At 43.7% G+C, this 21,707-nt stretch overlaps 1 protein-coding gene across 7 annotated transcripts in view; it reads left to right on the top strand.

The window, feature by feature from the left end:
• Positions 1-21,707, top strand: part of VAV2 (vav guanine nucleotide exchange factor 2) — a 453,394-nt gene that overhangs the window by 428,316 nt on the left and 3,371 nt on the right. For 4 of the 7 annotated variants that reach the window (XM_043987093.1, XM_043987091.1, XM_043987090.1 and 1 more), the window contains 11 exons: positions 4,872-4,913; positions 5,512-5,528; positions 7,339-7,360; positions 9,826-9,953; positions 10,746-10,820; positions 12,867-12,919; positions 13,523-13,639; positions 14,695-14,782; positions 16,159-16,282; positions 18,046-18,132; positions 19,333-19,487. In XM_043987093.1, coding sequence (XP_043843028.1) covers positions 4,872-4,913; positions 5,512-5,528; positions 7,339-7,360; positions 9,826-9,953; positions 10,746-10,820; positions 12,867-12,919; positions 13,523-13,639; positions 14,695-14,782; positions 16,159-16,282; positions 18,046-18,132; positions 19,333-19,487 — 908 coding nt within the window. The remainder of the gene's footprint in view (positions 1-4,871; positions 4,914-5,511; positions 5,529-7,338; positions 7,361-9,825; positions 9,954-10,745; positions 10,821-12,866; positions 12,920-13,522; positions 13,640-14,694; positions 14,783-16,158; positions 16,283-18,045; positions 18,133-19,332; positions 19,488-21,707) is intronic. The other 3 variants (XM_043987096.1, XM_043987095.1, XM_043987094.1) reach the window with 2 other exon arrangements.

Here is a 21,707-nt window from a genome sequence, read left to right as displayed (position 1 = left end):
AATCAGCCTTCTGGTGAGAATTTTTTTACATCCTTAACATCATGCCTGGCACTATGTAGGTATTGGAGAAATGTTTGTGGTTGGTTGATCACCTAGACCTCTCCTCAGACAGCAGACATGGTTTACTATTAGCCCCATTTCAGAAGCCATTTTAGCTGGATTAGCCACCCTCCACTCCTGTCCCCTCCTAGAACTCCAGCTCACCTCAGGACCACAGTCAGGCATCCAAAGATGGTTTGAATGGAGTAAAATCATCGTGGTCCTCCTAGCTTATGTTTGTAGAGCCCCCTCTGCATACATTGTCTCATTTGATCCACGTAACAAGGGAGTATAAATATTGCTCTCATCATTTTCAGAGAAACTGAGGCTCAGAGAAATCAAGTGAGGTCACCTGAGATCACACAGCTAGTAAGTGGCAGGATGGATTGGAGCTCAAACTTTGATCTTCTGATTCCACTTCCAGGGCTTTTCCCAGGATACTGCTGAGTCCAATATTTAGAGCTGGAAGGATTTTAGAGAATCGAGTCCAGTTCCTTTATTTCCTAGATAAGGGAACTGAGGCCTGGAGAGCATAGTAATATAACCAGGTCTAGAAGCCAGGCTTCCTCATGTCTAATCCAGGGCTCTTTCTTCTACCGTGCATGCCTTTTCTCTCATGCACAAAGTATCACAATAACAATATGTCATTTATTCCCATACCCACAGTATCATATGCCATTTATCTCTGTGCCCAAAGTAGCATACTGATATTTATTTTTATGCTCAAAGTATCATCCTAATAGCATGCCATTTATCTCCATACTCAGAGTATCATGCTAATAATATCATTTATCTCCATGCCCAAAGTATTATACTAATACCATGCCATTTAACTCATGCTCAAAATTTCATACTAATAAGCCCAGTTCCAGGGAATTGTGGGAATCTACCATTCTTTGTTCCATTTTTCCTTCAGTAGATAGATGGATGACTTGGAGGAAGGCAAGATATATATCTACCCCTCATAAGGGAGCTGCAGTCCTGGGACAGAAGCCTTTACATAGAGCAGGTCTTATGTAGGGTATATTGGGAAGAAGTATCTCTTTTGCTCTCTTTGTTACCTAGCGGTGTCTGAAATTCCAACATTAGAGATTCATTTTTTTAAGGACAAATGATTTTTCTCTAAAATTTAGAGCTAGAAGGAACCCAAGATAAGAACTAATTCAACACTCTCCCCCTCCCCCTTCTTTCCTTTTTTTTAAGTGAAGAAGAAACAAAGAGGTTATGTGACTTTCCCAAGGTCACACAGTTAATAGGTGACGACACCAGGATTTAATCCTAGTTCTTCTGACTCTTTCCATCTATACCATGCTGTACCATGCTGAAGAGTCTCCTAGGTAGTTCATTATTCCAGGATACACCATAGAGGATGGAAGGAAAGACATGAGAGGGGGACAGCTAGTTGGCACACCAGCCCTGGAGTCAGGAGGACATGAGTTCAAATCTGACTTCAGACACTTACTAGCTGTCTGACCCTGGGCAAGGCACTTAACCCCAATTACAAAAGAAAAAAGAAGGAAGGAAGGCATGGGATGGGATGGGAGAATCTCTATTCTATGGGGAAGAAGGAATGGGTGGCTTTCAATGTACCCACATGGTGGGAAGATTCATGTCAAGGAGAACACAGATCCACCACTAGAGCAAAACAGTCCTACCCTTTGGCAAGGTGACACCTGCTATTAGTTAGCCGCTGAGAGGAGTATTCCTTGACAGACAACTGAGGACAACATAGGCAGCTGCAGAAGAAATGGAGGAAGGGTTACGGGGGTAGGGAAGAATAAGCATTTATTAAGCACCTCATGTCTACCAGGCACTATGTTAAGTGCACGGCACCCAGGAGGGTTTATTGCTAGAGGGCCCGTTGGCCTTCATCACCATTTTGTTCAGTCCCAATGAGTACCTCTCTCCTGGTCTAAACTTGATGATGTGGTAATATGCTCAATGTCTAGACCAGCCAGCTTCCTATGCAGTATCATTAACCGGGGTTGCAGCCTTGGGGTGGGGGTAGTAAATATTTAACAACCAGCTCTCTGAAAAGTATGACATGACTTCTAAGATTAATCTACATAATTAACATTTTTTCATCTGTTTCTTAAGCTGAGACAATAAACAAAATAATAAACCACATCCATCCTCTCAATGAAAATTTAACAATCCACTCCAGAGCTGGTTCCAGCATCCCTCTAGTCGTGCCAGTCCTGCTTGGCCTGAGCTATAGGGACAAACACAGCAAACGCTGCACGTCCATCTGTCTTCCTACTGTTCCTTGAACATGATTCTCCATCTCTGAACTCCGAGCATTTTCACTGGATGTCCCCCATGTCTGGGATGCTCTCCCATATCATCCCTAAGTCCTGGCTTCCTTCAGGGTTCAATTAAAGCCCCACCTTCTGCAAGAATCTTTTCCCAGTTCTCCTTAGTGTCAGAGACTAGCCCCAATTTATCTTTGTCTATATCTTTGTATAGTTATACACATGTTGTCCCTTAGATTGTGAACTTTTACCTTTTTTTGGGGGGGGTGACGCAATTGGGGTTAAGTGACTTGCCCAGGGTCACACAGCTAGTAAGTGTCAAGTGTCTGAAGCCAGATTTGAACTCAGGTCCTCCTGAATCCAGGGCTGGTTCTCTATCCACTGTGCCACCTAGCTGCCCCTTTTACCTTTTTTTGCATAACCAGAGCTTAGCACAGTGTGTGGCACATAGTAGGTACTTAATAAGTGCTTATTGAAAGACTGACCGATATGTCTCCTACCTTGGCAGCCTCGCCCTTGGTTCTTAGTGGTATTTTATGATGTCTCCATGATAGTTTATAGAGAAGAAGGCAAATATTGGTCTCGGAGCCCAAAGTAGGTCAGGACAGAGCCAGGGAAAAGCAAGAAAAGATGATGATGACAATGCTGATGACAGGAGCTGGCATTTATCTAGGCCTTTACATTTCACATGATACTTTATTTACATCACCTCATTAGCTCCTCCAAGAGCCCAAGGAGGCAGATGCTGCTATTGTATTATCCCCATTTAACAGATAAAGAGATTGATACTGAGAGATACCTTACCTAGAATCACACAGCTAATGAGCACCTGAAGTAGAATTTGAATCCATCAACAAGCATTAAGTGCCTACTGTGTTCCAGACACTGTCTTAAGAACTAGAGATATGAAGACAAATTTTTATTTGCTTTGTTTTTGTGTGTGTGTGTGTTTGTTTTTGAGGCAATCAGAGTTAAGTGACTTCCTCAGGGTCAAACGCCTAGTATCTGAGGTTCACATTTGAATTCGTGTCCTCCTGACTCCAGGGCCAGTGCTATATCCACTGCACCATCTAGCTGCCTCCCTCCCTCATCTTTAAAATGAGGGTAATGACATTTGAATTACTTAATGAGGTTATTGTGGGTAAAACTCTTTCTTTATAAACCTTCAGGCTATAGAAATTTGAGTTTGGGCTTTGTTTTTTTAATTCAGTCAGCTGACAACTCAGTTTTGAGCTCCTCCTGGATCTTCCTGCAAGGCACAGAGAAGGATATAAAAGAAACAGAGGACATAGACCTTGCCCTTTAAAGAGCTTACCATCCACATAGGGCAACAAATACAGTACAGAAGTACTTAGTTCTGTACTTCATGTCTAAGAGTTAAGACTAGGGAAAAGGAAGGCAGGCATATTTTGACTAGGGAGAGAGGGAGGGAAGCACCAAGAACCAGAATAATCAGGAAGGCTACACAGAGGAACTGAAATTTTATCTGGTCCTTCTGATCCTGACTAGGATTTGGCTGAGTGCAGAGATGGGAAGGGTTTCCAGGCAGGGGGGAACAGCATGAGCAAAGGCGTGGAGGTGGAAGAGTGCAATCGATAAGATTAGAATGCTGAAGTTTGGATAGACAATAGCTGAGAGGGAATAGGATAGAAGCCTTTCGACTCCTAGAGGGTATAGAGAAAGGGGAGTGTGGATTTGTTCACCACATTCTAGACTTTAAAATCATGGATACCTTAGAGAATTATGTGAGTTGGTTGTGAGAATGTTCCCACGCAAACAAAAATGAGACCTCACAATAGAAAATAAACTTACAGAACTTATTACCACAGAGGGTAGTTTGGGCTGAAACACAAATCATTGTTCAAACAAATTATAACAAGTTATTTTTAGGCTAATTCTATTACAATCTTCCCCTCTCTGTCCCAGAGTCATCCCTTTATAACAAGAATAAAAAAGGAAGTAAACATCTCAGCAAAACCAGCCAACATGTTGAAAAATGTCTGACATATATGTGGCATTCCATACCATAGTTCCCCCACCTCTGTAAAGAAGTAGGGGAAGGAGTTTTCTCCTCATCTCTTCTTTGGGGCCAAAGTCAGTCATTATAATTTCCCAACGTTCAGTTTAGAATGTTTTGTTGCTGTGGTTGTTTTCATTTACTTTTGTTGTAAGTAAAAAGTTATTAAGGCAAGTTAGAGAAAATAATAATTCATTTATATAGTGCTGATGAGGAATGTAGGGCAAGTATCTATTATCCCCATTTATAGATGAGAAAACTAAGGCTCAGAAAGATGAAATATCTTGTTCATGGTCAAAGAGGTGGTAAGTCAGAGATCAAAATTTCAACCCAGGTCTCCTCAGCATGAGTCAGACATTGTACCATATTAGGCTAGTACCATGGAGAGAATGTGGTCCTCCCCTAAGTCATTCCTCAGGGAATATTTCAGAGATAGAGTCTGGGGCTAGCCCCAGCTGGCCCTTATGTGAGTGTGTGCAATGACTTCTTTCTTTACGTGTCTGTATCTCCTGGCTCGGATCTCTGCCGGACGCCAGCTCAGTGTGTCCATCTGTATTCTTTAGGACCCATTGGATACATATGTCTACCTAAATATATCTGCAACTGTGAGTGTTAGAATGCATTTGAATTGCCAGAGTGTCCCATGTGCTTTTTATCGTAACCATTGCCCTGCTCCACAGAGGGCGGGCTATCCAGCTGGTCAGATCCTTGGGACTCAGCAGGCTGCTCTTAGGTTGGGGGTGGGGGAATCCTGGGGAGCATGGGGTGGGGGCTGGAATATGTCCTTGCCATCTGACAAGCTGAAGCCTGCCTCTCTCCTGCAGCATGTGATCACGCTGATACCAGAAAATCTCTTTGTAGGGCTCAGTCTCCTTAAAGCTCTACTGAGATTCCCATTTCTTCCTCTTCCCAAAACCAAAGCTTAAAAATTAACTCTCCAAAGCTGACAGAGAATAGTCGGACAAATGGTAGGAACACATGGTGGGACCAGTGGGGGGGGAAACCCCTGGGCTCCTTTCCTGCCCTCGTTGTAATCCATACTGGTGACTAACCTTCATGATGTCTTGCCTCACTCACAAACCTAAAACAACAGGCCCAGGGAGATGCACTTGAATGAATAAGAGAATGAACGACTTTATCCAGGGGCTCATTCACTATGGGCTGTTTGGCCTCTAACTCTGCTTGGTTTTCTTTTTTTTTCAGGTTCTCCTGTAGACCCGGTAAGAATTTCCAAACCCATTCTCCTCCCTCTCACCTCTGTTGCTTATATAACCTGACTCATGCCTGCTGTCAGAGACACCGTTCAACTATCCACATTTCCACTGCTTCCCTGAGCCACAAGCCAGCCATCCTTTAAGGGTGATGGGAGCAGCAGGATCCCCCTCTATGTCTTGTTCCCTATTCATCTCCTTTGGCCATTATTTGCATCTACCATTGGAATTCCAGCTGGGTGATAGGCCTGCTCTAGACTTCCTTCTTCACGGAGTGATTCCTCCTCTTCCTTGGAAGTCTCCAGGCCAGAGTCTGGAGGAGCGCTTATTGTGATGCGGATTCCTTTCTTGTACAGGTTGGACTAGACCAGGCTCCTTCCATCTCTCAAAGTGTGTGATTTTTTACCTGATTCTAGGCTTTGACTGTCCTTTCTCTCAGGCGGTCCATCCCTATGCTTCTCCTCCAATGGCTGAGGACACCATAAAACAGTCAGAGGTGTTCTGTGTCCTATGCCTGGGCACATCGAGAGTACTTAATAAACGCTTACTGATCCTTTCCTCCTCCCTGCATTTCTCTGGTCTACCTCAAAGATGGTTTGTCTTTGTCGACAAAGCAGCCCATTAATAAGTATTTGTGTGGGGTCGAGTAGAGGTGTCAGACAAGAGCTGCCCTCATTGTAGCCTGAAACCAGATTCAAATGGAATTGGGAACTATCTCACAAAATAAATAAGAGCACCATAGAATATAAACAATGTTATTATGTGGTTTTCTAACCCAATATGTGACCTACAGGGATGCTTATGTACCATTTAATGGCCCATATCTATTTGAATTTGATACCACTGGGATGGTGGATAGGGCATTTGTTGCAGTACAGTAAGAAGGGTACAGAGAGGCAACATGGTATAGTGTAAAGAATGCTGGAAGACCTGGGTTCAAATCCTGCCTCAGACACACATTAACTGTGTGACCTTGAGCAAGTCACTTCTCTTTGCCTCAGTTGTCTTATCTGTAAAGTGAAAGAGGAAACATAATGGCCTCCAAAACCTCTTCCAGCTCTAAATCTTGTTATTGTTGTTTCTCAGTCACATCTGACTCTTTGTGACTCCATTTGGGATTTTCTTGGTAAAGACACTGGAGTAGTTTGCCATTTCCTTCTCTAGCTCATTTGACAGAGGAGGAAAGTGAAGCAAACTGGTTAAATGACTTGCCCAAAGTCACACAGCTAGTAAGTATCTGAGGCCAGTTTTGAACTCAGGAAGATGAATCTTCTTGACTCCAGGCTCAGCACTCTATCCACTTACCACCTAGCTGCCCTGTGATCCTAAAATTTATTACCTGCTCAGCAATGTGTTATGCACTGTGGAGGATGCAAGGGATCCATGAAATTAAAATCAAATGAACAAATTTTTATTCAGTGCCTACTATGTGCAGGGCTCTAGCCTAGAACTAAGGCTTTGACCCTAAAGATATTTTCATTAAAGACACAAGCCATATCCTTAGTGCCATCGAAGTTCATTACAGTAACCACTGGGCTGGTCAGGGAAGGCTTCATGAAAAAGCTGGAGGGGAGGAGGATACAGAAAGGGTAAAAGAAAGCGAATGCCTCAAATGAGAGGCTCTTGGCAGAAGAGTCATGAAAAGCCCCATCTGCAATCCCCCCCCCCCTCAGTCCGTTGCTTTGACTTCTAGGGTGGGGAGCTTGTCATCCACAGCAGTAAAGGGTGACTTAAGAAAAATAAATCTGATATTTTAAGCCAGAGTCAATGAAAAGCATCTTCTCTAATTGCAGTCTGTTGTTTTTTCTTTCATTTATAGGACGCACTAAGTACGGGAGCTGGTAAGTATGTCTGGTACAATACAACACACTCATTATTTAAGGTTCCACTTGGGAGGGTTAATGAATAGTTGTGTCATGTGGGAAAGAGACATTGACATTGGCAAGAACCCCAAATCTGTCCTGCTTAGAACAGCTCTTGAAATACTACAGTAATTCCTCTAGGATTGGGGTGGGGGGGAAAGGCAGGGGCCTGTGGGAAGTTCTGTCCTTTGGAGAAAGGGGAGGACCCCTTTTTTTCTTCTTTTTTCCTCCCTTGTGGTCATGTTCTTTCCTACTCTTTGTCACCCAGGAATATTGAGTCATTCTATCAGTAAGAATTCATTAAGGGCCTACGATGTACCAGGTTCTGTGTGAAGTGCTGGGGATTCAAAAGACAAATGTAGAAACAGTCCCAGCCTTGAGGCAGAGTACATGCTATTGGTTGAGACAATGTGTATGTATGTGTCTTTTATATATGGTTATGTGTCTATTAAATGTACACATATACATACACATGCACACATATCCACAAAATAAATACAGGATATTAGGAGGGATACTAGAAAGAAGCTAAGGGGATCAGGAAAGGCGTCGTGTAGAAGGTGGCTTTTAAGTATAGTTTTGTAGGAAATAAGGGATTATGAGACATGGAAGGGAGGAGGGAGAGTGTTCTAGCCATGGACCACAGCCTGAGCAAAGGCATGGAGAGAGGAGATGGAGTGTAATCATGAGGAATATCAAGATCAGTCTGATTAGGCTGCAGAATAAATGAAGGGTAGTGATGTGTATATTAAGGACAGCTAAGTGGCATAGTGGATAGAGTGCTGGGCCTGAAGTCAGGGAGACCTGAGTTCAAATGTAACCTCAGATACTTACTAGCTATGTACCCCTGGACAAATCACTTAACCCTGTTTGCCTCAGTTTCCTTATCTGTAAAAGCCAGATAATAATAGTACCTACCTCCCAGGTATTTCAAGGATCAAATGAATTAATAATTGTAAAGCAAAAGCACAGTGCCTGGCACAAAATAAGCTCTACAAAAATTGTGTGTGTGTGTGTGTGTGTGTGTGTATGTGTGTACACAGAGACACAATTGTATAAATGTTTTATTTATAAATATAGATCAATATGGAAATATGTTTTGCATGATTGCACATTTATAGTATATATCAAATTGCTTACTGTCTCAGAGAGGGAAGGAGAGAGAGAAAATTTGGAACTCAAAATTTTAAAACAGATATGTTAAAAATTGTTTTACATGCAATTGGGAAAATTTTTTTTAAGATTTTAAAAATTAGTCTATATAACAGATATGTACATGGAAGTATATATTCATTTCTTCAAAAATATCGAACTATAAATAGTGAAGATATAGGTATGTACACATATATACCTATAAATAAAATGCCTGTTTTGTATAGAGCATCATGCTACATGCTGGGAAGGATGCAGATTTAACTAAGATAAGGTCCCAGCCTTCACAGAGCTTACATTGTAGGACTATGAATAAAGATAATAGACTTTCTGTGTGCTCTTGTACAAGTTACTTCCTTTCACTGGATACCTCAGTTTTCCAGTCTGTAAAATGGAAGACCACTTCAAAGCTCCAAAAGGATTGAAAAGCACAAAATACTCTACAGAAGGAAGCTGTTGTTATTAGTATACCTGTGACCATAGTTAAGTTTTTGGCTTGAATTAAACAAATTTACTTAGAATAATTACTAAAAAAAAAAACAGACATTAGTATCTCATCAGGAGTAACAAGCATTCTTCAAATGAAAGAATGAATGAATGAAGAGTGAATGAATGAAAAAGCATATGTTAAGCATTTATATACCAGCCACTGTACTAGGTGCTAGCAGTACAAATGCAAAAAGCAGTGTGGTCCCTGCCCTCAAGGAGCAAGGATCTCCTAATAGGAGATCACTCATAAGGGAAAGGTGTTTTGGTCTGGGCACAGGCATAGCGAGTGGAGTCATAGGGTCATTGATTAACAAGTACTTTCCAGGAACAGAGTGCTGATTTGATTGGTAGAAAGGGGTGGGGAGGAGCATGTGATTGGTGGTGTGTCAGGAGGGGCATTTAGCAGGTACTCTTACTTCCATTTTGCAGATTGGAAAACTGATACATCTGAAGTTTTCTCATCAGTAGGGCAGGGCCCAACTAAATCCAGTGACTGTTTTTTATGGAGCCTAGTCAGGGCATGGTGGTTGGTCAGGGGCACTTTGGCAGAGTGGATAACATATATAAAAAATCTATGAAGGTATTTTAAAAGTGAGTCTAACTTAACACTGACTAGCTGTGTGACCCTGGGCAAGTCACTTAACCCCAATTGCCCTCACTAAAAAAAAAAAAAAAAGTGAGTCTAAGTCCCTTGAACAGCTCCTTTGCAGGTCTTTAACAAGCTGGAGCACAGGGGATAGAACCAATCAGAGTTGACCTGAATTGCACAGAATGAGCTGCTTCCTTTCCCTCTCTTGTCCCAGGTCCTAAGATGGTGGCAGTGCAGAATTATCATGGTATTCCAGCTCCTCCTGGGAAACCAGTGTTGACATTCCAAACAGGCGATGTGATTGAACTACTGAGAGGTGACCCTGAGTCTCAGTGGTGGGAAGTAAGTGGTGCTTTGGGGAGCTTGGAAAATGTTTCACAATGCAGTCATCCCTTCCACATTGAGACTTTCCCCAGCGTGGTTTCGATATATCATGGGTCAGCATAAGAAACATAATGGGAATTTTGGGGGAGTTTTGTGAAAGCCACAGAAGACACAGAAGACAACCCAGAAAAACTTTAGAAACTCAGAAATACATAAAATATATTCACAGTATTGTATAATATCAACATATTTTTATCTTTTAATACCACCATAATTCAGACTTCTTTGGTATGAAGGGGGGGCCAAAAATTTTGACGTGGATTTTCCATATTGCAAGGACACTGTACCCCTAACCCCCAAGATGTGGAAGAGATAACTATAACTCCCTCATATCCACATCAGGACAGCTAGGTGGTGCAGTGGATAGAGTACTAGACCTAAAGTCAGAAAGACATCTTCCTGAGTTCAAATCCAGCCTCAGGCACTTACTAGCTATGTGACCCTGTGACTTAAACCCTATTTTCCTCAGTTCCTCATCTCTAAAACAGGAACACACTGGAGAAGGAAATGGCAAACTACTCCAGAATCTTTGCCAAGAAAACCCCATGGACAAAGTCCATAGAATTGGACAGGATTGTTGGATGGAACAACAACAACAATAACATATAATTGTATCTGTTGGGCTAGTAGAACTTCATGCTAAAGGCATTAGGAGAGCTAAGGATCAGGGTGGGAACCTCCCCACGGGGAATGTTGCATAGACTTGCAAATCCCTAGACAGAACCCTGAAATGAATCTTGCTCTTTCCAGGGAAGGTTAATACAGACCAAGAAGTCAGGTTATTTTCCTAGTTCATCTGTGAAGCCCTGCCCTGTGGATGGACGGGTAAGTGCTTTTGTCAAATGTCAATGTCATCTGTGCTGCTGTGGTCCAGGCCTTCAGCGGACCAGGAAACATGCTTGCAAGGAGCTTGGAGCCCAGGAGTCTTTGTTGGCATCATAGGTTTGCAGATAGGGCACTGGAGTCAAGTTCCTGACTCCAGAGTGAAACTTGACTGACACAACCTCCCCTTTCTCCACACCCCCACCCCACTCCCATCTGTCTGGCAGACCACCACCAAAATAATCTTTCTTCAGTGTATATCAGGACACTCCTCCCCTCAAAAATCTCAAAAGGCTCCCTACCATTTAATGGGTAGAGTTAAATCTCTATCACCAGGCATTCAAGGTCCTGCACAGTCTGGAGCCACCCTAGCCTTTCGACCTTATCTCATATCACTCCTTTCCCCTCACTATAGGTTTCAGCCAAACTGAATAAATAGCTCTTTGTCCTCCTCACTGCACCCACAGTACCCTCACCTTGGGGCCTTTGTTCACAATATTCCCCTATCATGCCTGCCCTTCCCCTCTTTAGCTATTGAATTCATACATAACCTTTCAAAAGCTCACCTAGAGGCAGCTAGATGGCACAGTGGATAGTGCACCGGCCCTGAGTTCAAATCTAAGTTGAGATACTTACTAGCTGTATGACCCTGGGCCAGTCATTTAGCCCCAATTGCCTCCCTACCCCACCTCCCCAAAATCAAAAGCTCAGATAAAATAACACTTCATCCCTGAGCTTCTTATGGTAGGCAGTCACCTCCCCGAAGCCCTCACATCCCTCTCAGTCTTGCACATCTCTAATTTACTTAGCGTGGGATATTGTATAGTTTATTTAGCTGTGTTGTTTTTCTCTTATCGTCCTACTAGAATATAAGCCCCAAAAGGGCAGGGTCATGTTTTACTGAATCTTTGACTGTTCCCCATTGTTCGATACTTAGTGTGGTTGATTTGGTTTTGTTGAATGGATGAGCAAATACCCAGTATACTAACTTGCAGGACCTGAATTCAAATCCCACCTCTAGTCATTAAACCCTTTGTGATAGTGATCAGTTAACTTCACCACCCTAGGCCTAGGCTTCTTTACCTGTGGAATGAAGACATTGGACCACATGGCCTCTGAATTCTCTTTCAACTCCAGATCTCAGATCCCATCATCCTCTTGCCTATGGGGATCACCAGGCAGATGAAAAGTTGCTCTTTCTCAGGCATGGGTTGGAGGACCTTGCTTGAGGGCACTGGAGAACAGGTTAGCTGATGAGATTAACTCCTGTGTGACCTAGTCCAAAACATAGCACGTTTTGGTGCTGGGGAAGGAGCAGGCTGGAGAGCAAGGGGACAACATGAGGCCATTACCTAAATGTAGCCAAGGGCCCTGGGGGCAGCTAAATAGAGGACTACTAGGCCTGAAGCCACAAACACTTATCTTCCTGAGTTCAAATCTGGCCTGAGATACTTCCTAGCTGTGTGACCCTGGGCAAGTCACTTAACCCTGTTTGCCTCGGTTTCTTCATCTGTAAAATGAGCTGGAGAAGGAAATGGCAAACCCCTCCACTATCTTTGCCAAGAAAACCCCCAATGGGGTCATGCAGAATCAGACATGACTGAACAACAGCAAAAAAAGCCCAGGGCCCAGGGAGTGGAGAGTAAAATCATAATTTATATATGATTTCTCTTCCATGTAGCATATATACAGTTCAGGCATAGGTGGTAGATGACAAATCTTGTTCCCTCTACTCTGTGAACAAAACTCAGAAATTCCTGGCATTGAAAAAAACAATAGCACCAGAGAGAATGTGGAAAGAAGAAGGTGTTTGGTTTGTCACATTGAGCAACATGGTGGAGTTGAGAGCACATGAAACCTGGAGTTGAGGACATGGGATCAAACCCTAGATCTGCTATTTTACTTTGCTTCACTTTTCCAAACCTCAGTAGTCTCAGCTGTAAAATGGAAAGATTGAACTAAATGGATTTCTAGGGCCTTTCCAACTCTAAATCCTGTGGTCCCAGAGTCTTTTGTCTCTTAATAACCAGTCATATTCTTTTTCTACAGCCTCCAAGCAGTAGGCCCCTATCCAGAGAAATAGACTATACCACATACCCTTGGTGAGTCAATGGTTAAAACAAGCTACTGGACAGAGTTTTGTTTTGTTTTTTATTTATTAGATATCATAATTCTCGGGCAGATGTTGGAGCAGGGCAGCAATGTGACAAATATCAGAATGCCTAGGTCTGGACGGAATTCTGCCACCCACTTAACTGTGTGACCTTGAGTCAGTCTCTTTTATCCTCTAGGCCTCTGTTTTCTCATCTGTCAAATGAGGGGTATCAGTAAATGATCTCTTTGGTATTTTGATTTGATGATGCACTCATCTTTATTTTGCCATCACATCCATTAAGAGAGGGAAGGCGCTATAATAGATGGAGAGCTGGTGCTAGAGTCTATAAGACTGATCTGGGTTTAATCCATGCCTTTAATGCATTCTAGCTATGTGTCAATGGGCAATTAATTAAACAGCTCAGTATCCCCAGGTAACTATGACTAAAGCTTACAGATGAGTTCTCTGAGTATGGAGGTTCTCTATATGGGTAAAATAAAAAATCCACACTTTTCTCTCTTCCTAAATAAAAATCACAGCCCTTGTAAGGAATTTGCTGCACATTAATCTTTTTATGTATCATGACCTAAAGCAATCTCTCCATCTTCAGGTTTGCAGGCAATATGGAGCGACAACAGACTGACAATTTGTTGAAATCCCATGCGAGTGGAACATACTTAATCCGAGAAAGACCTGCGGAGGCGGAGCGATTTGCGATAAGTATAAAGTATGTGCCAGACAAAAAAACCCAATTGCTTGACTGGTTGTCAGCAGCAATGAGACCTCTCTCCAGATTAGAGCCTGAGCAATTCATATGACGTCCTGATGAAAATCCCAAAGTATTTAAGCCAATCTCCATGGCAAGTCATCTTATTTGATAGCTGCAATCCCCACTAATGTGGCAGAATTAGTCGCTCCCCTTCTCCCCCCCCAAAAAAAAAAGGATGAGGAAGAAAAGGGCTTTCATTCAGGATCTTTTTTCTTCATGCTTTGTAAAGCTGTTCAGTCTTGAAATGATAGCAGAATGTCAGTGTCAGAGCTATGAGGGGATAAGGGAGAGCAGCCAGGACCAGGATACTCAAAGCAAGGCTGGGAGTGAAGGATGTGGGGGCCAGGTACAGGAGTGGGCCTGAGTTAAGAAAGTATCTTGACCCCTGTAGTCAGACAGTGCTGAACAATAGGAACAGCATGCACTCAGAGTATGTGCAGTTATGTCAGGGCGCATCAGAGCAATGGCTCAGAAACTAGGCAGACGAGCCAAATTGAAGGCATTCAGGGATTTTAGAGGCAATATAGACAAGAGCTAAGAGATTAGTAGTATCATGAGAAGCAAGACTCAAATTCTGAAGGGCAATGCAAAGTGGGAGTTCCAAGATCCAGGCAAGTCATCACAGATTAAGAAATCCAACAGAGCAGGATAAAGTAGGCTGATGTGAGTCACTGGCAGCAAGAGATCTGAACAACTTGAACAAATCCTATACCTTGACCGGGAAGCATTTATTTACTTCATCTTAGACAAGGGGCCAATTCACCAACACAGCCAGCCTAGGATGAGAAGCAACCAGATAAAGGGAGTAACTGACTCCTGTTACTTACTAATAACATAGGTAATGAGAAAAGGCTGATCCTTGATTTACTGATGAAGACACAAAAGGATGGAAAACAGTCAAAGGGCACTTGGAGCCAGTTCCAGCCAACCAGTGGAATGGAAAAGCAATTCTGAAGTAATTCTTAGCTTTGGCCAATTTGATCAGGAACACTGGTTTTGTTGTTGTTCTTCAGGTTCAATGATGAAGTGAAGCACATCAAGGTGGTGGAGAAAGACAACTGGATTCATATCACGGAAGCAAAGAAGTTTGAAAGCCTATTGGTACGTGAGTCTGTGACCTTCACCTGCCTTGGCCCACTAACGTGGGCTAGGGAAGAGATTCATGGAGAGACAATAATATCAATATTTGCAAGCTTCCTCTGTTCCATTTTGTAGAATCCTTGACTAAGGTTGGCTGAGCATTTATTTCTTATTTTATTTATTTTATTTTATTTTTTTGTGGGGCAATGAGGGTTAAGTGACTTACCGGGGTCACACGGCTAGTGAGTCTCAAGTGTCTGAGGCTGGACTTGAACTCAGGTCCTCCTGAATCCAGGGCCAGGGTACTTTATCCACTGTGCCACCTAGCTGCCCCATAGCATTTCTTTCTTTTTTTTTGCAGGGGGGCGGCATTAAGCATTTATTAAAGCATGTTAAATATTAATAAAGAGAGCACATGGCTCAAAAAGTTAAGAAGGAAAGATAAACGGGAACCATAGTGGTCTGCGTCTGCTCCCTCCAAGTTCCAGGGCCAAGAGAGTGTGACTGTGTAAGCTTCCTGTGAGCCAGAAGAGAGCCCAGCATTTATTTCTTGATGATGATGTTGCTACTTTCTCTGGAGATGTTCCCTCTTAGTATAAGAGAGAAAGAAAAGTAGGGTCTAATTCGACTTCTGAAATCCCACAGATCATTTCATGTCCCCACAGATGTAGACTATTCTCTCACTAAGTGGTGTGTGTGTGTGTGTGTGTGTGGTGTGTATGTATGTTCTCTCCTATCCCCAGGACAACGTCACAAGGTTCTATTATGCTATACTCAATGTGCAGAGTGTGTCTCAAGGATCAAAAGAATCATGAACCTCCAAGTAGGCCCTGAGACCCTTCTTAGAAAGTCAGAAATTTCTGGTGATGATCCTCCTTTAAAAGTCTGACTATATTTACTCCTGAAGTGGAGGATGGGTGGGCATGTTTCTGTCTAGCCGAATACGACACAACATGGAAGCTGTTTTCTCAATGGACAAGACCAATGGCCAAAATGCCCTGATAGGCACCACCAAAACATCACAGCAATTCAATGAAGTGATCTCTACTAAGCCCCTACTGTGTGCCCAGCCCTGTGCTAGATACTGTCAAGTTGCGGGGCAAGGGCAGAGACATAAGGAGTATACAAAGTTATTTCTCCCTAGCTTACAGTCTGCCTGGGGGCAAAAATATCAGTGTTTTGGTGGTTCTCAGATTGTCAAGTGTGTGCCCAGCTCTGTGGTACAGACTTTGTATGCAATGAGAGCTCAGAGAAAGGAGGAGGGAATCCATGAAGCCTGCAGCAGTCAGGGAAAGCTTCCAGGAGGAGCATGCCTTAGAAAGTGCTCAGAAGAAATGACCTAGTGCATCTATGCTATTGGGCACATAAACATTGTGACAATGGTTTATATTTGGCAGGAACTGGTAGAATACTATCAATGCCACTCACTCAAGGAGAGTTTTAAACAACTGGACACCACCCTAAAGTACCCTTACAAATCTCGAGAACGATCAGCCTCCAGAGCCTCCACCCGGTCACCAGGTAAGAGGATGCTGAGTATCCCCACTCTCACCACAACGTGCTGAAAAGGGCATTCCCCTCTGCTCCTCTGAGTGTTCCCGATCCTCTGATAATCAGCTCATTGGGTCCCATAGTTGTTTACCCTAAAACCACAGCAAGCATTCTCCTTTACATTTCAGGACATATGTTGCCTATCAGAAAATCAGGATTTCTGATGCATTGACTGTGAAAGAAAGGAGAGAAAGGAATAGATCCAGTGAAGTAATGGGAGGTCACAAAGATGTCCTTGAGTTTTGAGTGTGACTTAGCTAGGCTTTTCCCTAAAAGACGAAAGCCTTAGTAGCCAGTGTTAGCTCCTTTTTTGATGTGGTCAGAACCCCTGGATACAGCTGACTCAGGTTGTGCTATGCAGGTGCCCTGTTTGTTCTTCTACATAATCCTCTTTTGAGGAGATCAGCAAGCATATAGCTAGTGGGATGAGCCCACTCATGAGGGGCTGCAGAGCTCATAATAACTGAATTATGAGATGTGGTTCCAGAGAGAAAGACAGATAAAGCATTTGTTAAGTGCTCACTCTGTGCTAAACTTGGTGTTAAGTCCTGAGAATATAAATTCAAACTTAAAAAAAAGAATATAGAGTTCCTGCCTTTAAGAAACTTATAAAACATTCTTATGGGAGAAGACAACACATATTGGGGTTCTAGAAAGGGAAGGGAGGAGATAAAAGAGAAAGAGGTGAAGTCTGGAGAGATTCATTAGGGAGATACTATGGCAAAGTAGAGGCAGGAGGCAGGTTCAAATCTGCCTTCAGACACTTACTGGCTGCACCCCTGGGATAGTCACTTAACTTTTCTTTGACTCAGCTTCTTCATTTATAAAATGGACAGATTGGGTTCATTGGCTTCTTAAAGGTCCCTTCCAGCCTGGATCTATGTGCCCCTGATCCTCTGATCCTTTTACTATACCCAGGCCCAGGACTAAGCAAGATAAAGAGGCAGAAAAGTCACTGATCCTCAGAATTTAGAAGCAGAATTCAAAGGAGGGACCCCCCCTGTGTCTGGAATACACGGCCACAGTTGTGGGGACTAGGAGCCTGGATGTAGTAAATAATAATGGTGACTTACAATTTCTGTAGCACATTAAGGTTTAAAAAGTTACTTCCTTGTAACTTTCCTGTGGAGTAAGTTGTGCAACTTTATCCCCACTTTGTGGATGAGAAAACTGAGGCTCATAGAAGTTAAGTGATTTAGCCAAAGTCACACAAGTGTCATGGGTCAGCTCTGGGATTCTAACTCTGGTCTCCTGACTTTGAAGTATGGAGCTCTTTATTGGATGATGCCACCTCTAATGTCATAAAAATAATAGCTCACATTTCTCTAGCGCTTTGAGATTTTATCAAGCCTTTTCCTGGGTGTAGAGAGCAGCAGTCTGGGGGAGGGGCCAAGAGAGCTTGCCGCATTTTTAGATTTCCCGTCCCAGGGAGTTCCTTCTGCTCCACAAGGGGACCCTGGAAAGCCTTTGACTCACTTCTCTTGCCTTGATGACTTCAGTTTTTGTTTTAGTTTTATTTTGCGGGGCAATGAGGGTTAAATGACTTGTCCAGGGTCACACAGCTAGAAAGTGTCAAGTGTCTGAGGTGAGATTTGAACTCAGGTCCTCCTAAATCCAAGGCCAGTGCTTTATCCACTGCGCCACCTAGCTGCCCCAGTTGTAATATTATATATTTTTTGGTGCTGATTTTCTTTCTTCCTCCCTTTTTATATGTTCTCTTAACCTTTTTGCAGCTTCCTGTGCTTCCTACAACTTTTCTTTTCTCAGTCCTCAGGGCCTCGGCTTTGCCTCTCAGAGTTCCTCCACACCCTTCTGGTCAGGTAGAGGTGCCTAGGGTGTGTGGGAGAAAAGCTTCACCTCCATCCACCAGCCACTGCTGGCCGGCAGAGAGCCTGCCAGCGGGTGATCAGGCCATCAGCCCGAGCTTGAAAGCCACCAGAGCCCCAGTGATACCACGTTAGGAGTCCTCCCGTGCCCAGGGTGGGAGATAGTTCCCATTCCAGCACCTAGACGATCAGAAGGGATGGGACTGTGAAAATTCAGCACATTGTTGGGAGAAAGGGGAGAAAGACGTGGCCATTGTTGGGTTAGATTTCAGGATGGGTTTCAAGCTTGGCCTGTGACCAGCCCAATCACAACTACCATCACCACCAACTTCACTCCACGCCCATCTATGTTGTCATTATCACTTAGATGAACATTTCCCCCGACTATTTCAGTAACACAGTCATCCTCCCTGGTGAGTTTTGACTCAAGTAGCGGAGAAAAGACCCAAGGGGGCACCTAGAAAGGGGCAGCATGATTTGCACACTTTACAAAGTCAGAACAGAAAGAACTTTACAGGCCTGTTAAGTCTAAACCCTTCATTGGATGGAAGGAGAACCTGAAATCCAAGAGGATGAGTGATGTGCCCAAAGATGGCTTATTTTCAGAGTAGAAATGAGAACCCTGGGGACCTGGTTCCTTGCCCTGGGTTTTTTCTTTAGCACCATACAAGGGACCCGTTTGACAGATCTGAAGGAGTTAGGCTGAGAGGAGGGATACAAAGCAGAGTAAGCAAGCAAGGATAATGTTTTGGGAGCCTTTCTGGTCCTGAGACACCTCTGCTACCAGAGCTCAAAACTTTGTCCTTGACACTCACCCCTGATCTGACTGAGACCACAGGGAAATAACCAGCAGCTATGTTTTTCCCTTAAAATAATGTCTTGCTCTATTCCTTGCCATTGCTTCTACATGGAATTAGCTCATTCTGCTTTCATCATGTCATCCGGGTCTGAGGGAGGAGCTGGTACAAGGTGGGCACTCCTTGCTGTAACTCATTTTGGTGATGAGCTCTGGCATCAGAAGAGTATACTGACATCAAAGGGCTGACAGCCCAGCTCATGGCCTCAGTGCCTGTTAGAACAGAGGGGTGGAGGGATAGAGAGCTCAGCTTGGCTATTCCATTATTCTTGCTTGGGGTGGAGGCTGACTCCAGACTGGCTCATTGCTTAACACACACCCATGTCTCTTCTGTCCAGTGTTCACTCCCCGTGTCATTGGCACGGCCGTGGCCAGGTACAACTTTGCAGCCAGAGACATGCGGGAGCTCTCGCTGCGAGAGGGGGACGTGGTGAAGATCTACAGCAGGATTGGTGGTGACCAAGGCTGGTGGAAGGGAGAGACCAATGGAAGGGTAAGGACATCTTTCAGGCTCACACTGGGTCAACTATGGGCTCCCTAGGGGGCAGTTAGGTGGTGCCAAGGATAAAGTGTTGGGCCTGGAGTGGGGAAAACCCACGTTCAATTTGGCTTCAGACACTTCCTAGCTGTATGACACTGGGCAGGTCATTTAACTTCTGTCCATCTCAGGTTTCTCAACTGTAAAGTGGGAATAATAGCACCTACCTCACAAGGTTCTTTTGAGGATCAAATGACATAATATTTGTAAACTGCTTAGCACAGTGCCTGGCACATGGTAAGCACTAAATAAGTCTTCCTTCCTTCCTTCCTTCCTTCCTTCCTTCCTTCCTTCCTTCCTTCCTTCCTTCCTTCCTTCCTTCCTTCCTTCCTTCCTTCCTTCCTTCCTTCCTTCTTCCCTCCCTCCCTCTCTTCCTCCCTCCCTTCCTCCCTCCCTCCCTAGTGCTAACTGTGTTGAAAAGACCTTATGCAAAATAAGATCATAGACTTCAATACATAAACTACCCTGGCCTGAAAGTACATCCTCACATCAGGTATCATTTGGGGATGAGTGGAAAAGGAGGATTAGGGCAGTGTAGTGTATAGAATATTGACTTGGAATCAAGAAGACAGGAGTCTTTCTTCGGAGACTTACAAGCTAAAGGATCCTGGGCAAGTCACTTAATCACTCTTTGCCTCAGTTTCCTCTTCTGTAAAATGCAGCTAATAGCACCAACCTCCCAGGGTTGTTGTTCACAACAACCAAATTGATCAAATTTGGTCAAATGAGATAATTTTTATAAAGTTCCTTAAAATATTATCATTGTTATCATTACTATTGTTTTATATTTGTATCGTTCTTTATACTTTTTTTTTTCTTTTTTTCTGGAGGCAGTCGAGGTTAAGTGTCTTGCCTAGGGTCACACAGCTTGTGAGTATCTGAGTCTGGATTTAAGATCAGGTTTTTCTGACTCCAGGACTGCACCACCCAAATTCTTTGTACTTTTCAAAGAGCTTCATATAATCTCATTTAATCCCCCAAATTCTGTGAAGTGTCACGCAGTCTAAGTATTATCCCATTATATAAATGAGGCTCAAGGAAGTTACACAACCCATGGGATAATGGAAGGAATACTTGATCCAGAGCCAAAGGGTCTGGGTTCAAAGCCAGGGTCTGTTACTTGGGCCTTGGGCAAGTCACTATACTCTCTGAGATTCAGTTAGACTCTGTGACCTCCAAGGTCTCATCTATTCTAAACCTATGATACTGTGATCAGAGCGCCTTGTCCAGTGTTGTCCATCTAAGTAAGTGGCAGAGCCTGCACCCAAAGTGAAGGCTCTTGGGCCCTACTTCAGTATTTACCTCACTTCCCCTCTCTGGCAACCTGCTGTGAGATGCTTCCTGTGAGGGTTGGCTGAGGGAACCAGGGGCCAGGAGGAGAGAAGCCTTGGGGGGCGGGGGGGGGGGGGGGGAGGAAGGGGGGGGGAGGAGTTCAGGTGTAAGGAGAATCTTGTCTTGGTGCCTCACACCATGAAAGTTGCCTGTTCAGGGTCTTTCCAGAATGGCCCTAGAACCAGGATCCTTTGTCTAGGCTTTGCTGCACCCAGAGAATCAGGGCTATGGATATTTGTGGCCCAGGCTCAGTATAAGTCTCTGGGATATGCTAAATTTGCCTCAGCTTAGAACAGAGATAGCCTAGGGGTGACAATTGAAGACCTGAACAAGGATTATAGGTATGATTAGCCAGCAGCAAACTTGGGCTTCATGTAAGGAAAAATCTATTAGAGCTATCCAGTGAAAAATTTCTATAGCTGTAATTAGCTGGCTTGGCCAGTCTGTAAGCTCCTATCTGCCTGGGGGTTTAAAAGTCCCCCAGGTTCGTTAAGCCCTGTGTGGGCCAATGCCCGCTCCCCAACTGCTTCTCCCAAACTAATAAGAACAAGATTTAAAAGCCTCCTTTCAATTTAACACAAAACAGGGTTTATTGATAAGAATAAACTTAGGGATAAGGATAAAGAAAAATAGGACAATATGACCCTGCTGCTGCGAAATCTCCTCCCTTTCCCTCCCTTTCTCTCTCTCTCTCTCTCTCTCTTGCCTGTGGGTGTGGCTTCTGCCACTGCCTACACTTACACCCCTGAGTGGAGTCTCCTTCTCTGTCCCTCTCCTCTTGTCTACCATTCCCTCTCATCAGCCTCCCCCTGCCATCTCCTTTCTCAGTCGTCCCTGTACCTC

The sequence above is a fragment of the Dromiciops gliroides genome, chromosome 2 (assembly GCF_019393635.1).
Source record: "Dromiciops gliroides isolate mDroGli1 chromosome 2, mDroGli1.pri, whole genome shotgun sequence".
Lineage (NCBI taxonomy): Eukaryota > Metazoa > Chordata > Mammalia > Microbiotheria > Microbiotheriidae > Dromiciops > Dromiciops gliroides.
Note: the sequence above shows the minus strand (reverse complement) of the source record. Positions and strands in the feature narration are given on the sequence as shown.